The sequence below is a fragment of the Macaca nemestrina genome, chromosome 9 (genome assembly GCF_043159975.1).
Source record: "Macaca nemestrina isolate mMacNem1 chromosome 9, mMacNem.hap1, whole genome shotgun sequence".
Classification (NCBI taxonomy): Eukaryota; Metazoa; Chordata; class Mammalia; order Primates; family Cercopithecidae; genus Macaca; species Macaca nemestrina.
The window spans coordinates 128231302-128255570 of record NC_092133.1 but is presented as its reverse complement, the minus strand read 5'-3'; the positions used below and the strand labels follow the sequence as shown (position 1 = coordinate 128255570).

The window sequence follows — 24269 nt, the reverse complement described above, 5'->3', positions numbered from 1 at the left end:
TCTTGACTTCTATTTGTGGAAAAGGGATTCATTAAATGCAGGTCATGGCAGTCAATATATGCCTGTAAGAGTTTAGACTTCAGAACATTTGGTTTAATTTATTTTTGGTTTAAACACATTTAAACCAAATGCAAAACCATCCATCTACATCCTTATTTACAGCTTTGGAGTCAGCCAGCAAACCATGCAGATAAATACTCAGCTCTCAAATACCCTAGTAACTGAATTTTTACAGTGTTTTACTCAAACATTGTATTCTTTTTTTTTTTTTTTAAAAGATGGGGTCTCACTCTTATCACCCAGGCTGGAGTGCAGTGGCTCAATCTTGACTCACTGCAACCTCCGCCTCCCAGGTTCAAGTGATTCCCCAGCCTCAGCCTCCAGAGGAGCTGGGACTACAGGCTTGCACCTGTACTTTTATTAGAGAAAAGGTTTCACCATGTTGGCTAGGCTGGTCTCGAACTCCTGACCTCAAGTGATCCACCTGCCTTGGACTCCCAAAATGCTGGGATTACAGGCATGATCCACCGTGCCTGGCCTCAAACACTGTATTCTTGCTTTTATACCTATAACGTATGTTTTGGGAATTTAATGCTGTATGTATATTCCAGTTCTTTCTGCATTTCTGCATTTTTATATTTTTTTAGGGTAATGTTAAAATAGTCATAAGTAGAAATGGAATGTAATCAGTCATGACCCTTTGTTTTAGATGAAGGGGAATGTTAAAAATGTGGCCATTTCTCTTTTACAGCAAATTTGGCACTTCATTACTGCATTCGTTATTTAAATGATGATCTACAGGATGGACTTAGGGAAAGCATCTAGAACACTACCTAGTGTCTTTTGCTTCTTAGATGAACTACTAATTGCATCCATTCTCTTTTGTAACTTCAACCAACAGTGAGGAGGAAATATCAATGAATTTGCTTTGTACCAGACTTTCTTTCTATACAAAGGTTGTGTATTTTATGAGAGATGTATCTTTCCCCAGGTGACACAAAGCTTCATGTCAGTGGAGGATCAATGGCACAGACAATGATGGAGAGGAATAGAAACTTCAGGTTACTGTCTGGAGGGGATGGTGGTACTTTGCCAAGACATGTTTTCTGTTTTTTTGTTTCTGTTTTTGTTTTATTTTTCTTAAGATACTTAGAAATATCAACAGATTTCCAAAATAAAAATATTTAGGGCTTCCTAAACCTTTAATATATTTTTATAGATACAAAGAAATGATTTAACATGCTTTTGGTAAAATGAAGGAATATTACAGAAGAATTCATTCCATCTGTATCACATCACTAAATCTTATCCAGATTTTAAAAACCTAAAATTCAGCAGAAAATGTCTAAGTTAAATTCAAGAAAGACTTCATTAAGGTCAGAAATGAATACCTAAGGTAAGTTGAGAAAACCTTCCTCCCTAGATATCTATCACAAAGTTTGGGGTGGGAGAGTAATTTGTGACATGGGTTGTGGATTTTAAAAATCTGCTACATTCTTACAGACTTTATACGTTTTTTAAAAATTCTAAGCCTTTTGCTGAAGTAGTTATTTAAAAAGTAATCCATTGCATGGAGTCATTATTCTAAAAGTTATCACACTCTAATGATACTTCTTGCAAGATATTAAGATAAACTTAGAAATTAACCATCTTGCACACTAGTATTTGAGACTCAAATTGTGGATACTGACTTCATATTCATTTAATGGTTAGAGCAAGGGTTCAACATGCCAGGCAAGGTATAAATAAATACAGAAGGCTTACATGTCCTGTTTATATCAGTGTTTTTCAAACTTTTTAAGCTGCAGACCACAAAAAATATATACATCTCACTAGACATCTTACAACACATACTTATACTTACTGAAAGAAACATTTCATGAGCTGTGCTAGTATATACTATACTATATTATATTATATTGTATGTTACTTTCCATTCAATTTCCTTTTAATATGGGTCTAGAGCCATTAAACTGATTCCATTATCCAGTTAATGGGTTTAAGTTCACAGCTGGAAGCCCCGGCCCAACTGCCACACTACTTTCTTCAAGTCTTCTTTTTCACAAAATATTATTTTCAGCCACAAAGGAGCAAACAGAATAGGTGGTAAGAAGGTGAAGTCACAGTTGAATTCTCGAACAGTGTCAGCCTTAGAAAAGAGAGGCAGCTACTTATATGGCTCAGCTTATCATTGCTAGAGAAGGGTTTGCCCTTAAAATAGAGTATCTCACCTGCATCCTGCCACAGTGCTCACAGGTAAGCCATCAGAGATTCGTTCATTCTTGGAAATTGAAGAGACTTCAGGATTGCCAATGCAAAATCTATGCTTTTTTTGCACAGATTTTGTTCTCAGGGACTAGCTGATGCCCAGCTGAGAGCATGGAGTTAGGGTGGGGAAAGGCATGTGCTTTGGAATGAGGAAAAGCGGAAGTAAAGTAGGTGGGAGGCTGCCCAGGACAAAATTTTGCTATCTCATAACTTGGTCTATATAATGTAATCTCTTTTTCAAAACCCCTAAAATGTTGAAATTACTGAAATAATTGAGGAAAACAAAGACTAAATGGGCTGTGAAAGTCTGGGTTCTAATTTCAGATGAGCTTTTAAGGCCAAGGACCTTGACAGGTGGCATCATTTCACTGTGGATCTCTTTTCTGTTGAATGCCGTCAATAATATAGGCAGGTAAAAGTCTAACCTTCTGATTTGGAGATCGAAGTTAATGCTCATGTTTGTTTTCTCGAGACGTGGAACTGCAAATCGGAGGCCCAGGGAATACTAAAAAAGAAAATAAAATCACACAGGACACAAAGTTATTACATGAGAGTAGCTTGTACACAACATCAAAATATTTTGTAAGTCATTCCTGCAAAACCCCACCCTGGATCACTGTAACTCTCTCCTTTGTTCTGCTTCTAACCCAGGTGGCTGAGAGCCGAGAGAAGTCATGCAATGAACTGCAGGCCCCAGAAGATTCAGGTTACAGTACAGGTTGTTTCTCTCTGTCCATTTAGTTCTGTACTGCCTCTTCTCCTGCCACCTTTTTGTGTGTTAAATTGAAAATAATCCAAATACATGAGAAGACACTGATTGATTGACTGATTGATTGATTGAGACAGGGTCTCGCTCCATCACCCAGGCTGGAATGCAGTAGTGCGAGCGTGCCTCACTGCAGCCTCAACTTCTGGGCTCGAGTGATCCTCCTTCCTTAGCCTCCCAAGTAGCAAGGGCCACAGGTGCACACCACCATACGATTAACTTTTTTGTTATTTGTAGAGACAGAGTCTAGTCTGGTCTTGAACTCCTGATTTCATGCAATCCTCCTGCCTTGGCCTCCCAAAGTGCTGGGATTACAAGCATGAACCACCACACCTGCCAGAAATTGACTTAGAAAACTATGATGCTTCTGTTCGATGGACATTTATGTAGTCATTGAAATTATAGCTGTGAAGTCAATGCAACAATATGGAAAATGCTTCTAATGTAATAACGATCAACAATGAATGAAGGTTACAATGTTTATGTGCAATGCTCCTCAGCTATGGTTTTAAAAGTCTACAAATCAAAAAATTCTTCTACAGTACAGGAGCGTGGATGTATTATAGGAAAATGTTTCAGAATAATATGTTCTAGTTGAGGTTACAGTTACATGGATTACTTTTTCCTTTTAAATTTTTCCAAATTTTTAAAACTGCATTTATTATTTTCATAACCTGTAAATAGATAAAAACATGGGGAAAATAAATTCAATGGTGATATAAATAAGGAAGTAAAAATAATAGTTAACACATCTGTAATATTATGTTACTTACTCTTCCAAGCACTGTACTATGCCTTACACACATGATCTCATGTAATCCCAAAAAGCACTCTGGGGTAGGGGCTGTTGTTGCTGACATTATACAATGGAGCAGCAACCTGAGGATTAGAGAGATGAAGTACCTTGCTCCAGGTGCAGTGCAAATAAACCACAGAGCTAGAATTTAAATCCCTGCAAGCTAACTTTCAAATCTGTTGTCACAGCCACTATAGTATCAGAATCAAACCATTAACAAAAACTCATATTCACATGAAGCAGTAATAATAGGAACTAATAATAAATCATCTCTTTTGTCATAAATCAGCAGCACCAGTTCACCAGCCCTTGCTGAATGTGCTTCAAATCACGTACCATCCTAATGGCTTTATATTTGTCATATCATTCATTGCTCCAAACACTCCTATAGGTAGGTGTTTTCTCATTTTAGTGTGACTTGCTCAAAGTATCACAGCTGATAAAAGGTATAGTCGGTATTTAAACCCAGATGTGTCTTAATTATAAGGCATTATGTCCCAGCAAGTATTATTTTATTTTTTTGAGACAGAGTCTTGCTCTGTCGCCCAGGTTGGAGTGCAGTGGCATGATCTCAGCTTACTGCAACCTCCACCTCCCGGGTTCAAGTGATTCTCCTGCCTCAGCCTCCTGAGTAGCTGGGATTATAGGTGTGCACCACCACACCCAGCTATTTTTGGTATTTTTAGTAGAGATGGGGTTTCATCATGTTGGCCAGGCTGGTCTCATACTCCTGACCTCGTGATCCACCCGCCTTGGACTCCCCAAGTGCTGGGATTCCAGGCGTGAGCCAACGCACCTGGCCAGATGAATTTTTTAATAATTCCAAAGGAGCAATTTTCTATCAGCCTCTTCTCTCTTTTTCAGAAGACTTTTAGCTTTTACTTGCCTTTTCTACTTGAAGAACTCCTAAATCACGCCTCAAAGCTCAGGACAGGAGATATCTCCTGTAATACATTCTCTGATTCTATGGGCTGGGCCAGGCAAAATTGTTCTCCTTTTTATTCTCTGTCTCCTTTTTTACCACTCTTCCACCACTCAACTTATGACACTGCTAATTTTGAGTTTCTTATTGAGTGAAGGTTGTGTTTTTATCTTTATATTGCCAGACTCTAGCTTAGAACCTGGTTTATAGAAACAGTGCAATAAAAATTGCCAAAAGAGGCTGGGTGCAAGGGTGGCTGACTCCTGTAATCCCAGCACTTTGGGAGGCCAAGGTGGGCGGATCACAAGGTCAGGAGTTCAAGACCAGCCTGGCCAACATTATGAAACCCCATCTCTACTAAAATACAAAAATTAGCTGAGTGTGGTGGTGAGTGCCTGTAATCCCAGCTACTTGGGAGGCAGAGGCAGGAGAATCGCTTGAACCCAGGAGGCAGAGGTTGCAGTGAGCCGAGATTGTGCCATTGCACTCCAGCCCGGGCAATAGAGTGAGACTCCATCTCAAAACAAAACAAAAAAAATTGCCAAAATTGCCAAAAGATGAGAGTTTGTTTTTGTTTGCTTATTTCCAGTGATAGAAAACTTACTGTATTGCAATAGAGGCTACCTAATGTTGGTTTTCATTATAGAACAATCAGCATGGGACAAAGACCCATTGAAGATATGACAATTTCATATTGGTAAGAGGTGCATGTGTCCTTAACTAGTACCAAACACCAGATCTCATGGCATTGATTTTAAAGCGCTTTCACTGACCCCACCATTTAAAAAAAAATTTCCCACGAGAAAATTTGCAACTTGTTATGAATCTTATGGGCATATAAATATCTTATATTACTATAGCTACTCTATGGAAATGACTTTACTATTTAAAAATCAGAAGTAAAACTTCTGAATACTACCTTGAATATTTTGTTAAGTTAAAATACAAAGTCACTTGAAAATGATTTTCAAAAGATATTAGATAGAACTAAACATTCCTGGCAATTTATGATGCTTTTAAAATCTTTAGCACTGCTTTTCCATTTGGAATTTTACCACAACCCACTGAGAGTACTCTTTTTAAAGTGCAAAATGAAGAAGAATATAAATCAAAGTGTTTTATAACAAAACAGAATGCAATAAAATTTGATGTGTTTAATGGCATTAAAGAATGAGATAAGAAAGCTATTAGGTTTCTTCTACTATAGACCTCAGAGATAAACGAATATAAACAATTTACTTCCCTGTAAAGATTATTTGCTGGTAAAATGAATTGACATCCTTTCACATAAACATATTTGTGGTTAAGACCCACTGCCATTTTTCCTCCACTTTGAATGATACTGGTGGCCAGTTTTGTTCAAGATTATCCTTAGATGACCTCTGGTCTAGCTGTAACACTTCTAATACTGAAAAAGGAACGAGTGGTCCATCATCTACAAATGCTAACACTGTTAGCTACCACTTCAATTCATTTTTCTTTTGTCTTAGGTAACCCTCTTCATATTAAATTAGGCCATTGATGCTGGGCTCGGTGGGACACGTCTGTAATTCCAGCACTTTCGAAGGCCAAGGCAGGTAGATCACCTGAGGCCAGGAGTTCGAGACCAGCCTGGCCAACATGGAGAAACCCCATCTCTACTAAAAATACAAAATTAGCCTGGCACATTGGCATGCACCTGTAATCCCAGCTGCTCGGGAGGCTGAGGCAGAAGAATCGCTTGAACCCAGGAGGCAGAGGTTGTGGTGAGCCAAGATCGTGCCGTTGCACTTCAGCCTGGGCAACAAGCATGAAACTCCATCTCAAAATAAAATAAAATAAAATAGGTGGTTGGATTTTTCGCAAAAACTAGCAAAACGATTCATTAGCTTCCAGATAAAAGGACTATGATAGTGAAAAATGTTCTAATATCTCAGTGTAGACATCCCATTCTCTCTTTCAATGCTTCATTTTAAAGTCTCATCTGTTACTCATTCGTTTTTATCCAAGGGCTGTTCACGATGTTGCAGACCGGATAGAACACGGGCTTTGCAGTGTGAGGCTTTGACCAATTCATTCGACTTCTCTGAGCTTCAATTTCCTCATCCATAAAATAAATACTTGACTCACAGGGTTGTTTTGAAAATTCAATAAAATAACATTAAAAAGCTCCCCTCCTCCCACTCTCAGTTTATAACCTAGAGGACAATCAATCCATGATCACCAATAATAATCTGTCATAGGAATATACTTGTCATTGAAATATGTATTTATTTTTGCCCCAAGAAGCGAGTTTACTATAGTTTTAGCACATTTTTGAATACCCAAGATCAAAGCAACATTATAGCACAAAAGAGCAAAAATATCATTCTAGCATAATATTGTAACTTGAGAAAAGTTTCAAATGCTCAAGCAAAAGTATGAAACATCAGGCTAAAAGGTTGATTAACTGAAAGACTTATCAGCATCTTTAAAATGTAAATGCATACCTGAATCTCCCAAGGAAGGACATGACATTCAACAGTGACCATAGAATTCCCTTTTCAAGGCTGCTCTCAGGGGACTAGCACTCTTTGGAATAAACTTTGGGAAGTTGTTTTAATACAAACCTACATAATGATGACTTTCCTTGAAGTTTTTTTCAAACAGGCTATTTCACTGGTAATCATAAACATCTAATTCTGAATAGAGGATTATGTATGTTCAATTTATGTAAGCTTTGTTAATACTTTCAGGGTTCAGAATTTTTTTTCTGATTTTACATCATAAAATAATTGCTTACTGTAATATTTATTACTAGTTACCATGCATATACTTAACTGTAATTGGATAAAATTAACTTATTGGCCTGTGATCCCAGCACTTTGGGAGGTTGAGGCAGGTGGATCACGAGGTCAGGAGTTTGAGACCAGCCTGGCCAACATGGTAAAACCCCTGTCTCTATTAAAAATATAAAAATTAGCCAGGCATATTGGTGGACACTTGTAATCCCAGCTATTCAGGAGGCTGAGGCAGGAGAATCGCTTGAGCCCAGGAGGCAGAGGTTGCAGTGAGCTGAGATCGTGCCACTGAACTTCAGCATGGGTGACAGAGCAAGACTCCATCTCGGAAAAAAAAAAAAAAAAATATATATATATATATATATATATATATATATATATATATATTTATTGTCCACAAGCAATCCCGAGTGGAAATTTCCTAAACCTGGAAACAAAAAGGAGAAGTACAAGAAAAAGGATGAGGAGGAGGAGAACAAAGAACTATTTTTTCACATGTATGTTGGAGATCATTATTAATCTTTATTTTTTCTCCTTGCTATAAAACTACAATTTTCTGTACAATTCTTCAAGTAAGATAATGGAAAATATAAACTTGGTGAAGCTGATTCAAAAACTGGGTTATGATAACTTTTTAAATATGAAGATACTCTGAATGATATTCATATAGGAGGTATATTCGAAATAAAAGTTAATTTAATTGTCATTGCTAAAATCTTTGTCCTAAGTTGGTTATTTTTAAAGTCTTTAACTTACATTGCATTTCTTTTGAAATTCAAATAAAAAGTATTTAAAAAAATATCTGTAGTAAAAACAAAGTCTGCATAGATTTGTTGCAACTAAACAACACGCAAGAGTTATGTCTAAAGAGAAAGCATAGAAGAGCCTGCATCTTTCTGTGTTTGTGGCCTGAGACGATTCACTCTGTGTAGGCTGTAATGTGAAATCCCACTACTCTGGCAATTTCCTGCCTAATTTGTCGTTGCTGCTAGGTGCTGAGTTGCTGAGTGGTAACCGGAGAGCTTTCCATCTGTTCCCTGTAAAGTCCAGTTAGAAGGAAATCGGTCAGTATTTCTGGTTCTCTCTTACATTTGTTCCCGACACCATAGGGTTCCCAAGGTCACACACCACCATCCTGGTTACATTTTCCATCTTGTACTCACAGCTCAGTGGTCGAAATCCCTACAATGGGAAAGAACAGGGGATTTAGGGGGCAGCATAAATGACATCTTGACACAAAAGCCATGCTGGGGGCCTGGGAGCTCCCCTGGATCTCAAACACCCAGGAGGGTGACAGTGCAAAAAAAGTAATTGATGACCCTTAACTGAGAAGAGAAAGTAGTGAGAGAAAAGTAAAAGTTAAATTTTAGAAATAAATGTATTGGGTGGGTAAGCATATTTATTGTGTTTCATTAAGGAAGACAATGCGTAATATAGTATTTATAGACAGTATCTTCACTAATGTTAATGTGAAACTCAGAGCATGAAAATCACAAATTATTAAACATGAGTAAATAAATTTATTCTATTAAGCTTTACAAAAACAAAATGATCATAATATGTATAGATTATCATGAGATTCAATGATCATTTGCCAGAGAATTGCCTTGAACACCAATTTCTATACACCATGGTCCCATTTTGAGATCATGCAATTGACTTTCTTCTGTTCTTCATTATTTCAGATGTAAAGAGAATGCCTTCATGTTTAGCAGTACTTCCTATTTCCTTTCCTACCCCTATATCCTATTCCAAGTAGAGTTCATACAAACTGAAGTTGGAAGAGGTTCTGGGAGCTATATACTGGTCAAATTCTCAAGGTTGAGCAGATGAGAGGGGAAATACAGATTTGTTCTGGAACGATTGCCCTTGGTTTCCAGCTCCTCTTCATGTCCGCATGCTATTCCCAGCTGCTTAGAAACCCACCCCTCACTCTCTACCCTATTCTTTTTCCATACCTCAAACCCTTTGGTCCCACTCTGCATGTAGCCATAGCTACTTACACTTCTCCATTGTTTCATTCTAACTTATTATATGCCATCAGTATATTATCTGTCACCCTTGTTCCCAAACATAAGCTTGCAATATGAGGACTTTCATAAAGGAGCAAATTTTGGGGGAATTTCTGTCCCTGTGATAGGTTCGGAAGAGGGTTCCCAATATAATGACCATTTATCCATCTGTCAGCTCTATTGAAATTCTATTTTTTTATCCTTTTTCTGTTATCTATTGAAATTTTATATAAGAAAATAAAGTTTCAGAAACGATCCTCCATTCCCTTCTATTTTATTAACAAAAACCCAAACCCAAAACTCAAGCAAAAACCATGAAACATTCCCCAGACATCTAGCTAAAGAATTCTGTAAGTAAACCACACACTTTTGAGAATATAAGCTTCAAGAAGGCAGAGGTTTTTGTGTCTGTTCTAGTCCTAATGCCTAGAGCAGACTTGGACACAAAGTAAGTGACAGTTCAGGAACAACAGAGTAGAGACAACTGACACCTTCTTGTAAAAGAGAAGGCTACAATGAAACAGACAAATATGCAACTAAGTGTACAACCCTTCTCCCAGAATCCCCCAGACAGACACATGGAAACATCTGTCCTAGTTATTGAGAAAGGAATGGATCACTAATATTTGGAGGCACAATTTAATACATCCTCTCTTCAAATATCCTGAAAGACAGTTATGTTAAAAGTGGTAACATTCTTTCTTCTCAAAGATAGGTTTACTATGTATTCAGCTTCTTAAGGATCCATATCTAACCCCTAATCACACAGAGAGGCTTTGTGTGGGGATTATTAACTCAGTCATGAAAACAGAAAAAACAAAACCCAGAAAAATCTTTCATAACTGCTCAAATGTCCCTTGAATGTAATTCAAGGATTTAGTTTCTATAGTAAATATATTTTTTTAATCTCACCTAAAGGTTAAAAGTTATATGTACAGTTTTCCCCCAGCTTTCTGGAAACAGTTCTTTGACATCAATCAAAGAATTTTTTTCTCCCTTTCACATCCCCTCCACCCTTTTTCCTTTTTTAAGCGTTATTTCCTCTCTTTAATAAGAGGAGCAATGAACTTTTTCTGAACATTTCTAGATGATTTTCCTCTGCAGTTCCAGGGACATTCTTGTTCAAATCCATTTATAGCCCTTAGAGTGTTCTTCTTTCACTGAAAACATTAACTGTGTACCCACTATTGACCAGGCCTGACAAATAACACCCCTTGTCCTCGTTGAATTCTTAGTTATTTTAACAACTGGAACAAGTAATTCTAAGCAATTGTAACAGCAATGGAAACACACAGTTGCAGTAGAGTTGGGTAAATTTTATGATAGGATAAATAAATAGTGACAAAGGAGGACCTGCACATAGATCCAAGCAATCAGAGAAGGCATCCTGGAGGAAGTGGCATCTAAGCTGATGGGGCAGTGCATATCAGTGGTTAAGAACAGGGTTCCAGCCGGGCGTGGTGGCTGACATCCGTAATCCCAGCACTTTGGGAGGCCGAGGCAGGTGGATCACCTGAGGTCAGCAGTTTGAGAGCAGCCTGGCCAACATGGTGAAACTCCATCTCTACTAAAAATACAAAAATTAGCCAGGCGTGGTGGCCGGCACCTGTAATCCCAGCTACTAGGGAGGCTGAGGCAGGAGAATCACTTGAACCCAGGAGGCAGAGGTTGCAGTGAGCTGGGATCACGCCACTGCACTCCAGCCTGGATGACAGAGTAAGGCACCATCTCAAAAAAACAAAACAAAACAAAAACAAAAAACAGAACAAACAGGGGCCTGGACTTAACGTTTGACATTTGAACTTGCTTCTACTACATAATAGCTGTATAACCTTGGGCATGTTACTTAATTTATTCTTATCTGTAAAACAGGGATAGTGACAGTAGCTTCTCTATAAGGCTGTTATAAGAATGAAATACATTCAAGAACTCAGAGGATTACTCAGCTCATAGCAGTTGTTCAATAAATGTTAGCCACCTCAATTATTATTGTCTCAATTATTATTAAGCCTCAATTTTTATTAAGTCTCAATTATTATTTGAAGGATGAGTGAAAAGAAGTAAAAATAAGTAAGATAGACAAAGAGGATGAGGGAGCAGAGTTAGTGTGTTGGAAGGAGAAATGGCTGGAACAAGCTCTCCGTGTCATTACAGGTATGGAAAAGAAATTCAAGCTGGCTGGAAGCATCACCATTTAGTGATGAGGCTGAGGAGGCAAGTGGGAGTGATATGATCAAGGGCCTCATGCGTCATCTGAAGGATTTGGATCTTATCCTCAAAGCAATGGGGAGCTAGTGAGGATTTGAAGAGAGTGCCATGCTCAGATTTGTGATTTAGAAAGATGGATTTTTTTTTCTATGTTAGCGGTAACAAGTTGGCAAGATGAACTAGGAAGACTGTTGCAATAATCTGGGCAAAAGATCATGCCAGCCTGGATGAAGGTGGTGACGGTGGCTGTTGGATGGACTCAGTTCAGAATCTCTTTAGTTCACATCCTTCTCTCCATCCAACTGCTACTGTCATCACCCTCATCCAGGCTGGCATCACTTTCGGTGTTAGAAGCCAGGAGATGCTGGTGTCATTCTCGTACATAGAAAATGAAAGGGAAGCTGGATGTGGTGGCTCACACCTGTAATCTCAGCACTTTGGGAGGCCAAGGCTGGGGGATCACTTGAGGTTAGGAGTTCAAGATCAGCCTAGCCAACATGGTGAAACTGATCTCTACTAAAAATATTAAAATTAGTCAGGTATGGTGGTGGGCACCTGTAATCCCAGCTAGCTGGGAGGCTGAGGAAGGAGAATCACTTGAACCAGGGAGGCAGAGGTTGTAGTGAGCCAAGATCATGCCACTGCACTCCAGCCTGGGCAACAGAGCAAGACTCCAATAAAAAAAAAAAAAAAAGGAAGAAGGGTGTGAGTGGGAAGACCAAAAGTCTAGATACAGACATGCTGAAGGTGAGGCAGCTGTGAGAGATTGAAGAAGAGATGATAACAGGTCCCTAGAATCACCAAATTCACAGAGACAGAAAGTAGAATGGTGCTTACCAGGGCCTGGGGAAAGGAACAATGGGAAATTATTTTTAAGGGTTGCAGAGGTTCAGTTTGGGATGATGAAAAAGGTCTGGAGGTGGACAGTGGTGATGTTGGCACTACCATGTAAATATAATGTCACTGAACTGTACACTTGAAAATGGCTACAATGATAAATTATATCTTATGTGTATCTTACTACAATCATAATGATGATCATGATGATGAATATAAAACACATACACCTTTTTCACAGAAAAATTAAGGAGAAAAATCACCAAAAGGAAATATAAAGGCTGGCTCAACTAAGGTTTCTGGAACAAGAGATAATAAAAGACAAATGTTTTCAACAAAAGAATAGCCAACCTTACAATCAGATAATGCCTAATATTTTTCCCCTTGAGGAAAAAATGGTTAAAATATGTTGAACTGAGTTGAAATCAAAAGGTATACAAACCTCAAACTGTGTCAAAACAAGGAAGAAATTAGAATGTGGCTTAGTCACGTAAAATTCAAAGACCGAGGGAAGTCTCTGCCAAAGGGAAATTGATGGAGAAAAAAGTAGTGAAGGGATCATTCGAGATTACAGATAATGTCCCTTGTAATGTTTACAGCCAAAGATAGAATCCTAAGTGCTCTCCCGTGTTTTCTATGCAACAAAACCAACAGTAAACTGGATGTTTTGCTAAAAGAATACTTTAGAATAGGTCCTTTGTTGAGCAAAGTCGGGGGTGGAGTGACAAGAAGGGAACTGAAATAAAAATATGAGTGGAGCTCCAGAATATTAAAAACAAAACACACTCAAACTTCGTTTTTGTTTGTTTAATGCATTATCTGCATGTACGTATCTGTAGGCGACATTTTTCTGTTTTTGCTTATAGAGATTTTATTATGAAATGACATCTTCAAATCAAAGTGGTTATTAAACACCATTTTTATAAGTTGTGTGTATAATTACTCCATTTATTCTTACTTATTTATTTTTATCTTAAAGTGACTTTAATAGAGAAATGAAGAAGATTTAAAAAAAAATCACATAATTGGCCAGGCAAGGGTGGCTCGTGCCTATGATATCAGCACTTTGGAAGGCCAAGGTGGGTGGATCGTTTGACCCCATGTGTTCAAGACCAACCTGGGCCACATGGCAAAACTTCCTCTCTACAGAAAATACAAAAGTTGGCCAGGCGTGGTGGTGCACACCTGTAGTCCTAGCTACTCAGGAGGCTGAGATGAGGGTTTTGCTTGAGCCCAGGAGTTGGAGGTTGTAGTGAGCTATGATCACACTGCTCCACTCCATCCTGGGCAATAGAGCAAGACCCTGTCTCAAATAAATAAATAAATCACACAAAACAAAAAACAAACAAAAAAACACAACTAATTCAAGAAAGAAGAAAATGGGATGATTATAAAAACTACTTACTGGAGAAATTAGGGTTTATATTGATTTTCATGTTTGAAATAGCAGGGAAATGAAAGCTGAGTGGAGAGTTTCAAATACTCTTGAAAAGAAATTGAATGTTTTTTTCTATCTATCCAACCTTACTGTTAACATGGAAGAGTTAAGAATAATTTAGGACTATTTTTTAGAAAACTACTTTATTAAGATATGACTAACATACACAAAACAGCAGGACATATTTAATGTATAACATTTGATGACTTTGGAGCTTCTTTTTTCCTATATATTTCTTCAACAGAAACTCATAAGGATTTTAAACCAGTGTTAAAGACGCTCTATCATTACTCATCTGGATTTTTAAATTTTTTTGTTTTTTACTAAGAAGGATTCAACTAAAACAAAAAGAAATCGTGAGACTAGAAATGTGAATAGAGAATTTTATATTCCCTAAGTTTTTAAATGTCTTTAAAATACCAACATCACAACAACAGTTTGTTAAATCTCTCTAGAAGAATTAGTTTTCATTACAAATTATTCAATCATTAAAATGGATGAGGTCCTCAGGGGGTGTGGTATTTGGAAACTAGTAGACATTTAATACATTTAAGCTAAATGAACAACACTATCAGCAAGTATTTAAGGAGCACCTACGCTACACCTCATCCTGTGAAGGAAACGTGACACTTGGGATTTACCCTTAATTGTGAGTTTGTATATTTCCGACACTGAGGGGCTTTCTCTGTTATTCTACAATGTATTTATAATGGTTTTCTAGACCAAGTGATTAAGGACACTGCAGAACTGGAGGATGCTTTGAATGGGAAGATTCATGTTCTGATAAGGAAAGGGAAGACTATAAATACCATTGTTGTCATTTAAACAAATAGTGGCATTGAGGAATGGCAAATGAGGAAGACCAGGCTGTTCCTGGTCATAATTCTGACAAGGTGGACCAAGAAGAAAGGGAAAGGACCTTGTTCCCCTTCCGGTGCCGGTCCAAGCTGTTATCAGTGCTGAGCAGGGATTGGTTGGACCTATCTCCCTAACCAATAAGGAAAACCAGGCTTCCTGACATGTGTTTGAAACTGAAAGAACTCAACGCAAGGCTAGAAAAGCCAGTGAAGACAGGGAATTAGCTTGGGAGTTTAGCTTTTTGATCGCATTGGTAAGCTTCTTCGTTCAGTCAGTCTTGTTCTCTTTTTTGCCTTAGCTTTCAATCTTTGGCCAATTTATCTTTGCACTACGGCAAAGAAGATATTAACACTGTGTAAGCCTCCCCCCACCTCCATGGCTCATTGCTGTGGTGATTTAACAAAAGAAGGTATCATTTTACTGTCTTTTATTGAGGAAGAAACTCTCAGCTAAGATGGCCCTTCTTAACGTTTACTTGACTTCAAAAATATACTTAGCTCTTGACTTCAAATAATTTGCAGGCATTACCTTGTTGTTGCGTTCGATCCCAACATAATCTGCCTCTTCTGGTATCATTACAAAGAGTTCAGCTTCATATGCTCCTTCCCCTTCATTTCTTGCATTTATTATGAGCATAAGGTGATTTTCATCTCCAATGATTACCTGATGCTTATCTCTAAAAATGCAGTTTAGAAAGAAGTATTAGGTACTCTACTTCTTGGCTTCATGAATATTTTATTTAAGGATTTATTAAGGAGGAAAAGAAAAATGGCAAATGCAAAAAAAGAAGATGGACCATCATGAAGAGATGGTAGGAAGAGGCAAGATAATCATCTCTGGGTAAAAAGGGCAGGAAAACATCTAGTAGTGTGTTGGTAAATGTTTAACAACCAGTTCTCAAAAAAAAAAAAAAAGTATTGATTTATAACATTTTCAGATTCCAATGGTGTAAATCCATGCACCGTGGTCAATTTCAAGTTACCAACATATTTAACAATCTACCAACAAAATTCCTGCAAATTTAACATTTCACTTACAAGCCAAAATGAAGCAGCTTCAGCACTTCACTGAAAACATACATTAGGAAGAAAATGGACAATGAAATAAAAGGAAGAGAAGTGGTTTAGAAAGTAAAAGGGAGAGATTAATGCAAAGGAAATAATGAGACGGAAGAAGTAGGCAGATACGATAAGATCTTAAATCACTGATAGAGGATTTCAAGGTATTTTGAAGAGACGTAGTTCACTTAGAACTGCAAATCAAACCAATATTTGGAAATACCTATTGCACTTTTTAACCTTACTCAAAGCGATTGCCTGTGAAGTTGGTAAATTATGAAATCTGGGGGAAATCCCTCTGAGAAGTTACCAAGTACATTCCAAACACTGGCAGGGAGATAGTTCCTGGGAGGAAGAGGAGAACAAATCTGTTTCTTGACCATAGGATGTTTTACATCCTAGTCCATGTCTTCCCATAACAGAATACAGTGCAATTTCCAGTGCTGGAATGGGGGCGTCCATTACTGGCAACTGTGAAGCCCTTTGATTCTTTTCAATTTTGTGACACCTTCTGCTTTACTCCATAGAGTGCTATTTAAGTATTTGTTCAGTAAGTCAACATTAATTTTGTTCTGACAGTTTTAAGGATGCCTTTGAGTCATGGGGTGCTGAAAAAAAAGCTTGGTTGAAGGTGTAGATGGAACTTGCCTGTCTGAATCCTTTGTCTACTTGACTGAGGCAAGTAAATATAACTCGAGCCACCCCATCAATAAGTTTACTTTCAACAAAAACTTTTTTTTTTTCCAGTTTTGCTGAAAGATGAAATGGCCCAGGCAAAATCTTAGGGTGTGTCATTTGACACCGATGCCAAATAACTGACCCAAACCACAGGCTAACCCGAAGTGTAGCCAAGCTCAAGAATTTCATGCAGCATACTTTTGGTGGTCATTGGAAGTGTATACTTTCTCCAGAGAACCTTTAAATAAATACCTGTAATTCCATTACATAGAATGCACACATTTAGTTATTTAAACTTACGGTCTAGCTGACAGCTTCAAGTCAGGAACACACAGATTGTCTTCTCCACAGTCCACCAGAATGTGAGCCTGTGTTGTATAAACACACATCAGGAACAATCCAGGAAAATCTGAATCACACCCTTTTTCTTGAAAATTCTGAATGGTGCCACAAACGGAACCAGAGCTTTCGTCTCACTATGCACGACTCTACCCAAGCCAATAGCCTACATTTCATGGCGATCTCCCAATATAGGCCACTTTACATAATAGCCCAATTCCAATGCACTCCGAAATATCTGTAAAGAATGCAACTCTGGCAATGGCTTGAGGATTACAGGCTGTATTGCTTCCATTACAGCCACATTTTGAACAAATTAAATCTTGGTTGCACAAGAGGAAAGGCTTCCGAAAAACACAATCATGCAGTGTTTCAGGAAACATGGTAGGAAAACTCCCAAATGTTCCGTGTCTGCATGCAGAAATAAAAATGAAAGGAGCTGGCTTTAGTCTTAAAGCCATAAGGACGACACCCCAGAGAGCCTGCTTGAGAAAATACCGTCAAAGACCGCAAGGACTTACCTGTTCACTAACAACATTTTCCCTGTAGTAGTTCAATATTGGTTTCACTTCCAGGCCTTCCTTAAAGGTGGATTCGTCCAAACTGTAATTCAAACTAATGTTGATTGGAGATAATTTATCTCGGAATTCAGTTTCATCCTAGGAAAAATAATCACAAACTCAACAGAGGCTCCATGAAATAGCTGCAAGGTGTCAGTCTGCAAAAGTCAGGCAACACTGGAATTTACTCAATGAAAGTGAATGATGAAATAATTATCTTTGCAGCAGGCTTAGATGGAGGCTGATTTATGTGGTATATAGTTGCCAGCATACCTAATATACGTGCAGTGATGAAATCATTTAGAGCTGCGGTTTCATTGAAACATGCTTCTGGAGTCAATCTTTGGGTTCTCCAGACCTTCAACAACTCATGCAGAATTGGTCAAGTTGCAAAGTAAAAGATTACACTTCTATACCATAAATGTCACAAAAACCACCATGAATTTGGACTTTTGTTTTCGTGAGGTTGCCAGAATTTATGAGTTCTCTCTTGGGGCTCAGAAGAAGAAAACATCTTGATTCTCTTCCTCTCATCATCTTTTTAAGCCCTTGCCTGCATGAACTGCAGAACACCTTCAGGACATTTGAAGTTCTCTTGGAAAAAGAAACAGAATTCCTTTAGTAGGGAGGGGTAAGTGCCAAACAGCAAGCACTAAACACACAGTGGATATGTCACCCTTCAATTGTATGCCAATCAAGGGTCAGGTATCCAACTTTTCATTCTTGAGTGTGATTGTAATCTGTGATCTTCCCTAGGATGGTCCTTGCTAACTAAACCCCCTAATGGAAAAGAGAAATTGAGACAGTTATCACAACCTCACAACTGGCAAGGTGAAGATAGGTAATTGTGTTATAAATAATTTTACTTTTTAAATTTCGGTAGGTTTTGAAGTCATTGTAAAAATACATTACTTTAAAGAAGATAATTATAAATTACTTCTAATAAAAGCTTTGAATGTCTAAATGTTTTCCTGAGTTGGCTCTGAAATGTGCATTGATAAAAATCTAACAAGACATACTCACATAGGAGAAAAATTCACATAAATTACGTTGCACTTTTATGTTTTTTGGGGAGGAGGTGGGTAGAAATGAAAACCATGTGAACTGAATGCCATTATAAAGATTTTGTTCAAAATGAAAAGAAGCCTTAGAAATTAATAGCAACACATCATCAGGTTAGTTGAAGTCAGGGTCAAGAGGAGAGTATTTGACCCTAAAATAAAGTTTCCTGCTATGAAAATGAAAACAGACGGATGGGGGTCTATGCAGACAAATATGATGGTTAAATGGAGAAAAGTGGTTGGAATTCGGATATGAAAGTGAGTGGCCAGAGGAGTCTTTCTGGCATACTTACTCGAAGGTAAACGATGAAATCCCGGCACTGGTGGGATTTCTGCCCTTTTATCACAAGAGGGAAGACACGATGAGCCTGATGGTTATCAAGGAAGAGTGTCCGTTTAATGGCTCCTTTCTGTTTCAGGGAATCTAATTGCACCTCTGCCATCAAGACTAAAGAACAGAAGTAAAGTAGAGAAAAAGTATTCAGTGAACACAGTGCTCTATCAGAGAGATGAATTTCCATTTCAAGTTGCTTATTCAGGAAACATTTATTTTTCATAGTTGAGATCAAGCATGATAGATGAACTGGAAAAATTTTATAACATACTCTCCAAGCTAAAAATGTTTTATAATGGTTTTATAAAAGTTGTCATTCTCCCTATAATTACATGTTCTTATAAATAATAGTATTACCAAGTACTGAAGTAATATTTATGTAGAAGGTTCCATATATGCAATAGACATCTTGGTATTCCTCAAGGGTTCTTTCATTTTATATGGTCTGTGCAGAGAAATGGTTACTGTTCAACTTTCTTAGTATAGTATAAGAATGTAAAAATGAAAACGTGCTTACCTATTGTGTTTGAAATGCTCTGGCCTGCGACAGATGCACATACTCTTAAAGAAAAGCTATAGAAAATAATAGTCAGTAATTTATTGGTTAATAAAGTTTTGAATCTAAAGTAGAAGCCCTCCTTTACCTCATCCCAGATAATGAATATCATTTTCTCTATATATTTCTAATTATACACACACACACACACACACGCGCGCGCACACACACTCACCCCTTCTACCAGTTGGTCTCAACACTAATACAGTTAAGACAAGTGACATTATCATTACATGGAAGGTAATACTGGAAAATAGTACAGGAGGTTAACTGATTTAATCAATTGCTCAATTAATCAATTCCTTGTTGCTTTTATTCAATGAATACAAGTGAGTATCTTCCATGTGCCAGTGAGAGAAGAATTAGGCAGCACAGCAAGAAGATAGCTAGAGGTAAAATCTGGAGGTGAGTAAGAATCTGGACCCATTTGAGAAAATTGAAGAAATTCAGTGTAGTCGGGGCACTGAGCAAGATGGCAAAGTTGTAGGAGACAAGGCCGGCTTGGTGGATTGCTGAGGAACAGGGCTTTGAAAGTCATGCTAAAAAATACAGATTTAATCTTCAGAAGCATGGAGCATGTGGTATGCTTAACTTAAAAGACCCACTCTGCTTGGAGGGAGATGGAATTTGGCAGAACCTTGCTACAGTTGGGGTAAGACTAGAGGTAGAGACGAGAAGAGGGAGGGGAGAAAGAGAAATAGCAAGCTTAGCATGGCTGTCTCAAGCTAGGTAGGCACAATGATACAGGAATAAAGACAATCAAGAGAAGGCAGATGTCCATGAGAGACACTTTGGAGTTGTGCCTTGAACACGTGATGACTACCATTCAAGGCAATGTCTGCACTGGCTTGTAGGTTGATCTGCACTTGGCTTTGGTCTGTGGCTACAGATGGAATGAGAGATGGCTGACTCCCTGGCTGCCTTTGCTGAATGAATGTGCTCACCTCTCCCTGAAAAATTCCAAGCCCTAACAGCCATCACTAGAGATGGGGCCTTTTCTCGTTTCTAGGAAAGTGAAAATATAAGAAAATACTTAAGTAGGGTTTAATGACGATCATGAACTTTTTACCAGTAAAATACCATAGTATGATTTGGGTATTTCTACAGAATTCAAAGGGAGTAAATAATCCCCAATCATACTTTAATTCTGTGTCAGTTTCCTGTGTCAAATATAATGAAAAAGTGTCACATCTGGGATTCATCTATCTACCATGACCTCAGTCAACGTCTCCCCTCAGGGTAAATAATTTGCCACATACCATTAAGCCAAAAGTTTCCTGAAATGTCTATGCTATTATAAGTGTTTATTCCGCTTCCCCAGGGAAATCACTGATTCCAACTCGCTTCTGCTTCAATTAGAATTATTCAAGAAAGACGAAGAATTAATCACATCTTTCAATTTTGTAGTAAACCTGGCTTTCAAAATTAGAATTTTCCTGTGTCCAATCTTTTTGGAAGTATTTGGGTGTATGTTCAAATCGGCCAATGATCTTTTTTTCTATTCATCATTAACTGCGTAGACATAGGCCAATAAAATATATTCCTATTTATAATGAAATTATCAACATATACATTAAAATCATTTTAGATATAGCATGTTTAATACAAACAATTCAAATTCAAAAGCAATAACAAATTTTTAAAAAGGAATAAAGTTATGCAAATGAATATCTTTTTTTTTCTTATGAGATGGTGTATGGTTGATAAATGATGTTATCAGCTAAAGGGTTACTATTTATTTATGAGTTACATGTCAGTATAAATCTCTGTTTCTTTCTCAGCTCTCTCTGTTATCTGAATATCATCAGCAACTGGATGACTTAAATTTTTTTTCATACAAGTGTAATATCACTGCTACAATGTGCTGAATTCTCAATAATAGTACTCCAACCTAAACCTGCCAGTTCATAGATCACTTTAGTGGAAAAGAGTCTGTCAAGTCATAATTTTTCAAACACTCTGTTCTGATCTATAAAGAAAATTTCAAGATTTTACAGTAGTGCATTGATGTGCTCATTCTGAATTTAGAAAAACATATATACTATATTATATGTAAGCACACATACATCATGGGTCATATAGAGTATAGAATTAGGATCACTTGAAGGTCTACGGCTAATTACAAAGTATACTTGGGTCATTAGGGAAAGCTGTAAACTTTGATTAAATTAGAATTAAAATTTCAAACTAGAAATATTGGGCATTTTCACTATGGCCCATTAGTCTAAATAGGTCTGATTGGAACAAAAAAACCCATAAAAACAACCCAGGTCCCTTATTACATAAGTTCTAAATTAAACTGTTTATGGACAATGCTTTTGATATGGCCAGAAGGCAGGGCGATATACTACATGATCTTCTGAGGCTAGTCCCAACCCAAGCATGGTTGGAATAATGGTTCTGCGATGTGACTGTGCTCATAGCAGTCTATGATGAAGAGAAAATGAGATAAAGGTGAAACATGATTTAAAAGTACAAAGCAATTCATTTTACATTCTCTTCAGTTTTCAATCCTATTTCAGTGATAGCAAATAGCAGGTTTCACATAGTCACTCACATCCGACAAGTTTTTTAAATCAGGTTGGACAAGTGGGTAATTACTCACGTTTACATTTCTAAAATGAAATATTGTGCTAGTTTTTCCTTTTTATAAATGGTTAGTCGCCAATTATATTAATATTTATTGAGCTGGCTTTTCCCCCCTTTTTCTAACTTAGAAATGCCAATTAAAGATAGTCACTTTATAAAACTACACTGCTGTTTGAAAGACACAGAAATCCACATCGATGGAAGTGAAGAACTGTTTGCCAAGTAGAGTTTATGTGATAGTTTTCAGATGTGTGATATAAGATTATATCAAATACAGACACAAATAACAGCAGAGAAAATCAACAGAGACCTTTCAATCATTTTGGAAAAACTAAATTAAGTTCCTAAAATAAAGAAAAAAGAGAATCAAAGAAACACATTCTAGACTGAATCAGCTGTTAACTTTCTGTCTTCTGAGACTCTGAGGCACCATTCACAAATTTTGCATGTGAAAATAAGACCTCTTCCAGAAAAATGTATGCAATAGAAACAAATATAATTGTAAAGGGATATACATTTGTCCACATAACAAAGTGCACTTTAACTTAATAATACGATTAAATGCAGTAAGAAAATGGCTCATGAAAAGACAGACATTTAGACGGACATTTTCTTGTTAAAAAGTAATATTCTTTCCATAAAACCAAACAGAACTATTAATCTGGTGAAAAACAAAACAAAACAAAACACCAAAACTTCAATCTCATAAAAACATCCATTAAACTAAAACCCCTTAGAAGCAAGTATCTATTTCAAAACAACAACATTCTACATCAGAGCGTACCACATGTGCTTATTCAAAGAATTCAGCTTAGAAGTCCATTCTGTTATGAAGGTGTGAACATGAGCCTGTTTGGGGGAAATACTGAAGTTTTAATACTCATGAACAAGTAGCAACTCTCACAGTTCATTGTGCATTTAATCATGCATGGGTAAGGATAAATGCTGGCTCTCCAACATATTTTCTCAGATCAGGTTTTCATTATACTATTTTACGACTTTAAACCATTTTAAAATGTGCCCAAGGCATTTTCCAACTCTTTTCAGAAGCAGTTAAAGAAGAGGACGTGCTCCCACCACACTCCCCAGCTCCCAGCAATAGGATGTTTTTCAAAGAATTCTTCAGGGTCCTCTAAGTCCCCATCCTCCACCCTTAAAAGCTTTGACTCCAGTACGAACTCCTGTCAAAAGGCCATCAACAACATGTTAAAATTGGCTGGAAATAACTTCTCTGGGTCAAGAGTGGTTAGTTCGGCAATTCTGACATTCTCAGAAACCAAAAATACTGTCTGAGTTAGACCACGTCTCCTGAAAAATAAGGGCAAAATATTAAACACCTCAAGGATTTGTTGATCTTTCAGAGGGTATACCCTGAAGGTATTAACCAACGTAGTGACTTCTAACCCTGGAGGACCTACGTATTGAGAAACTAAGTGGTATTTTCAATACCTACGTATTGAGAAACTAAGTGGTATTTTCTTGAGCTGTGTTACAGTCAAGTTCCATCTTGTACTCCCATCAGATGGCTGACAAAATTCAGAAGGAACACTTTCAGAAGCTGGCTGATACAGCTGTATTTTGTGTATTTTGTACACAAAAATACAGTTTATGGCACAAAAATCTTTACTTGTATAATGTGTTCCTTCTATCTAGTTGTGCATGCTAAGTTACAAAACTGGTATCTGTTGTCAGCATAGAAAACCCAGTAAATTAACCCGGTAAATTGACTAGTTAGAAAAGGGACATCGGCTGGGCATGGTGGCCTATGCCTGTAATCCCAGGACTTTGGAAGGCCGAGGCAGGCGGATCACCTGAGGTCAGGAGTTCGAGACCAGCCGGACTAACATAGTGAAACCCTGTCTCTACTAAAAATACAAAAATTAGCCAGGCATGGTGGTGGGTGCCTGTAATCCCAGCTACTCAGGAGGCTGAGACATGAGAATAGCTTGAACCTGGGAGGTGGAGGTTGCAGTGAGCCGAGATTGTGCCACTGCCCTCCAGCCTGGGTGACAAAGTGAGACTCCATCTCAAAAAGTAAATAAATAAATAAGACATTATATGAGCCTGAAAAGCAGTATCTATAAGCATATGCCCAAAATGTAAGAGTGTAGGTATTTTGTTATATTTTTACCTCGGTTAGTGTTTATTTTAGCACACCAAGAATCTAAGAGCAACCTCCAAGATTTGTTTCACTGGGAATTTCCCCAAATGTTTTTACACTTCTCCTCTC

General features: G+C 37.6%; 1 protein-coding gene across 2 annotated transcripts in view; it reads right to left on the bottom strand.

Annotated features, from left to right (window-relative positions):
- Window positions 1–24269, bottom strand: part of LOC105488206 (integrin subunit alpha 8) — a 193407-nt gene that overhangs the window by 68938 nt on the left and 100200 nt on the right. For both annotated transcript variants that reach the window (XR_011608242.1, XM_011752068.3), the window contains exons 16-22: window positions 19412–19467; window positions 18854–19008; window positions 17461–17598; window positions 16901–16968; window positions 15393–15540; window positions 8601–8693; window positions 2694–2773 (exon numbers count right to left, since the gene is read on the bottom strand). Coding sequence is in view for 1 of the 2 variants with exons in the window: in XM_011752068.3 (XP_011750370.1) it covers window positions 2694–2773; window positions 8601–8693; window positions 15393–15540; window positions 16901–16968; window positions 17461–17598; window positions 18854–19008; window positions 19412–19467 (738 nt within the window). In the remaining variant the exon portion in view is untranslated. The remainder of the gene's footprint in view (window positions 1–2693; window positions 2774–8600; window positions 8694–15392; window positions 15541–16900; window positions 16969–17460; window positions 17599–18853; window positions 19009–19411; window positions 19468–24269) is intronic.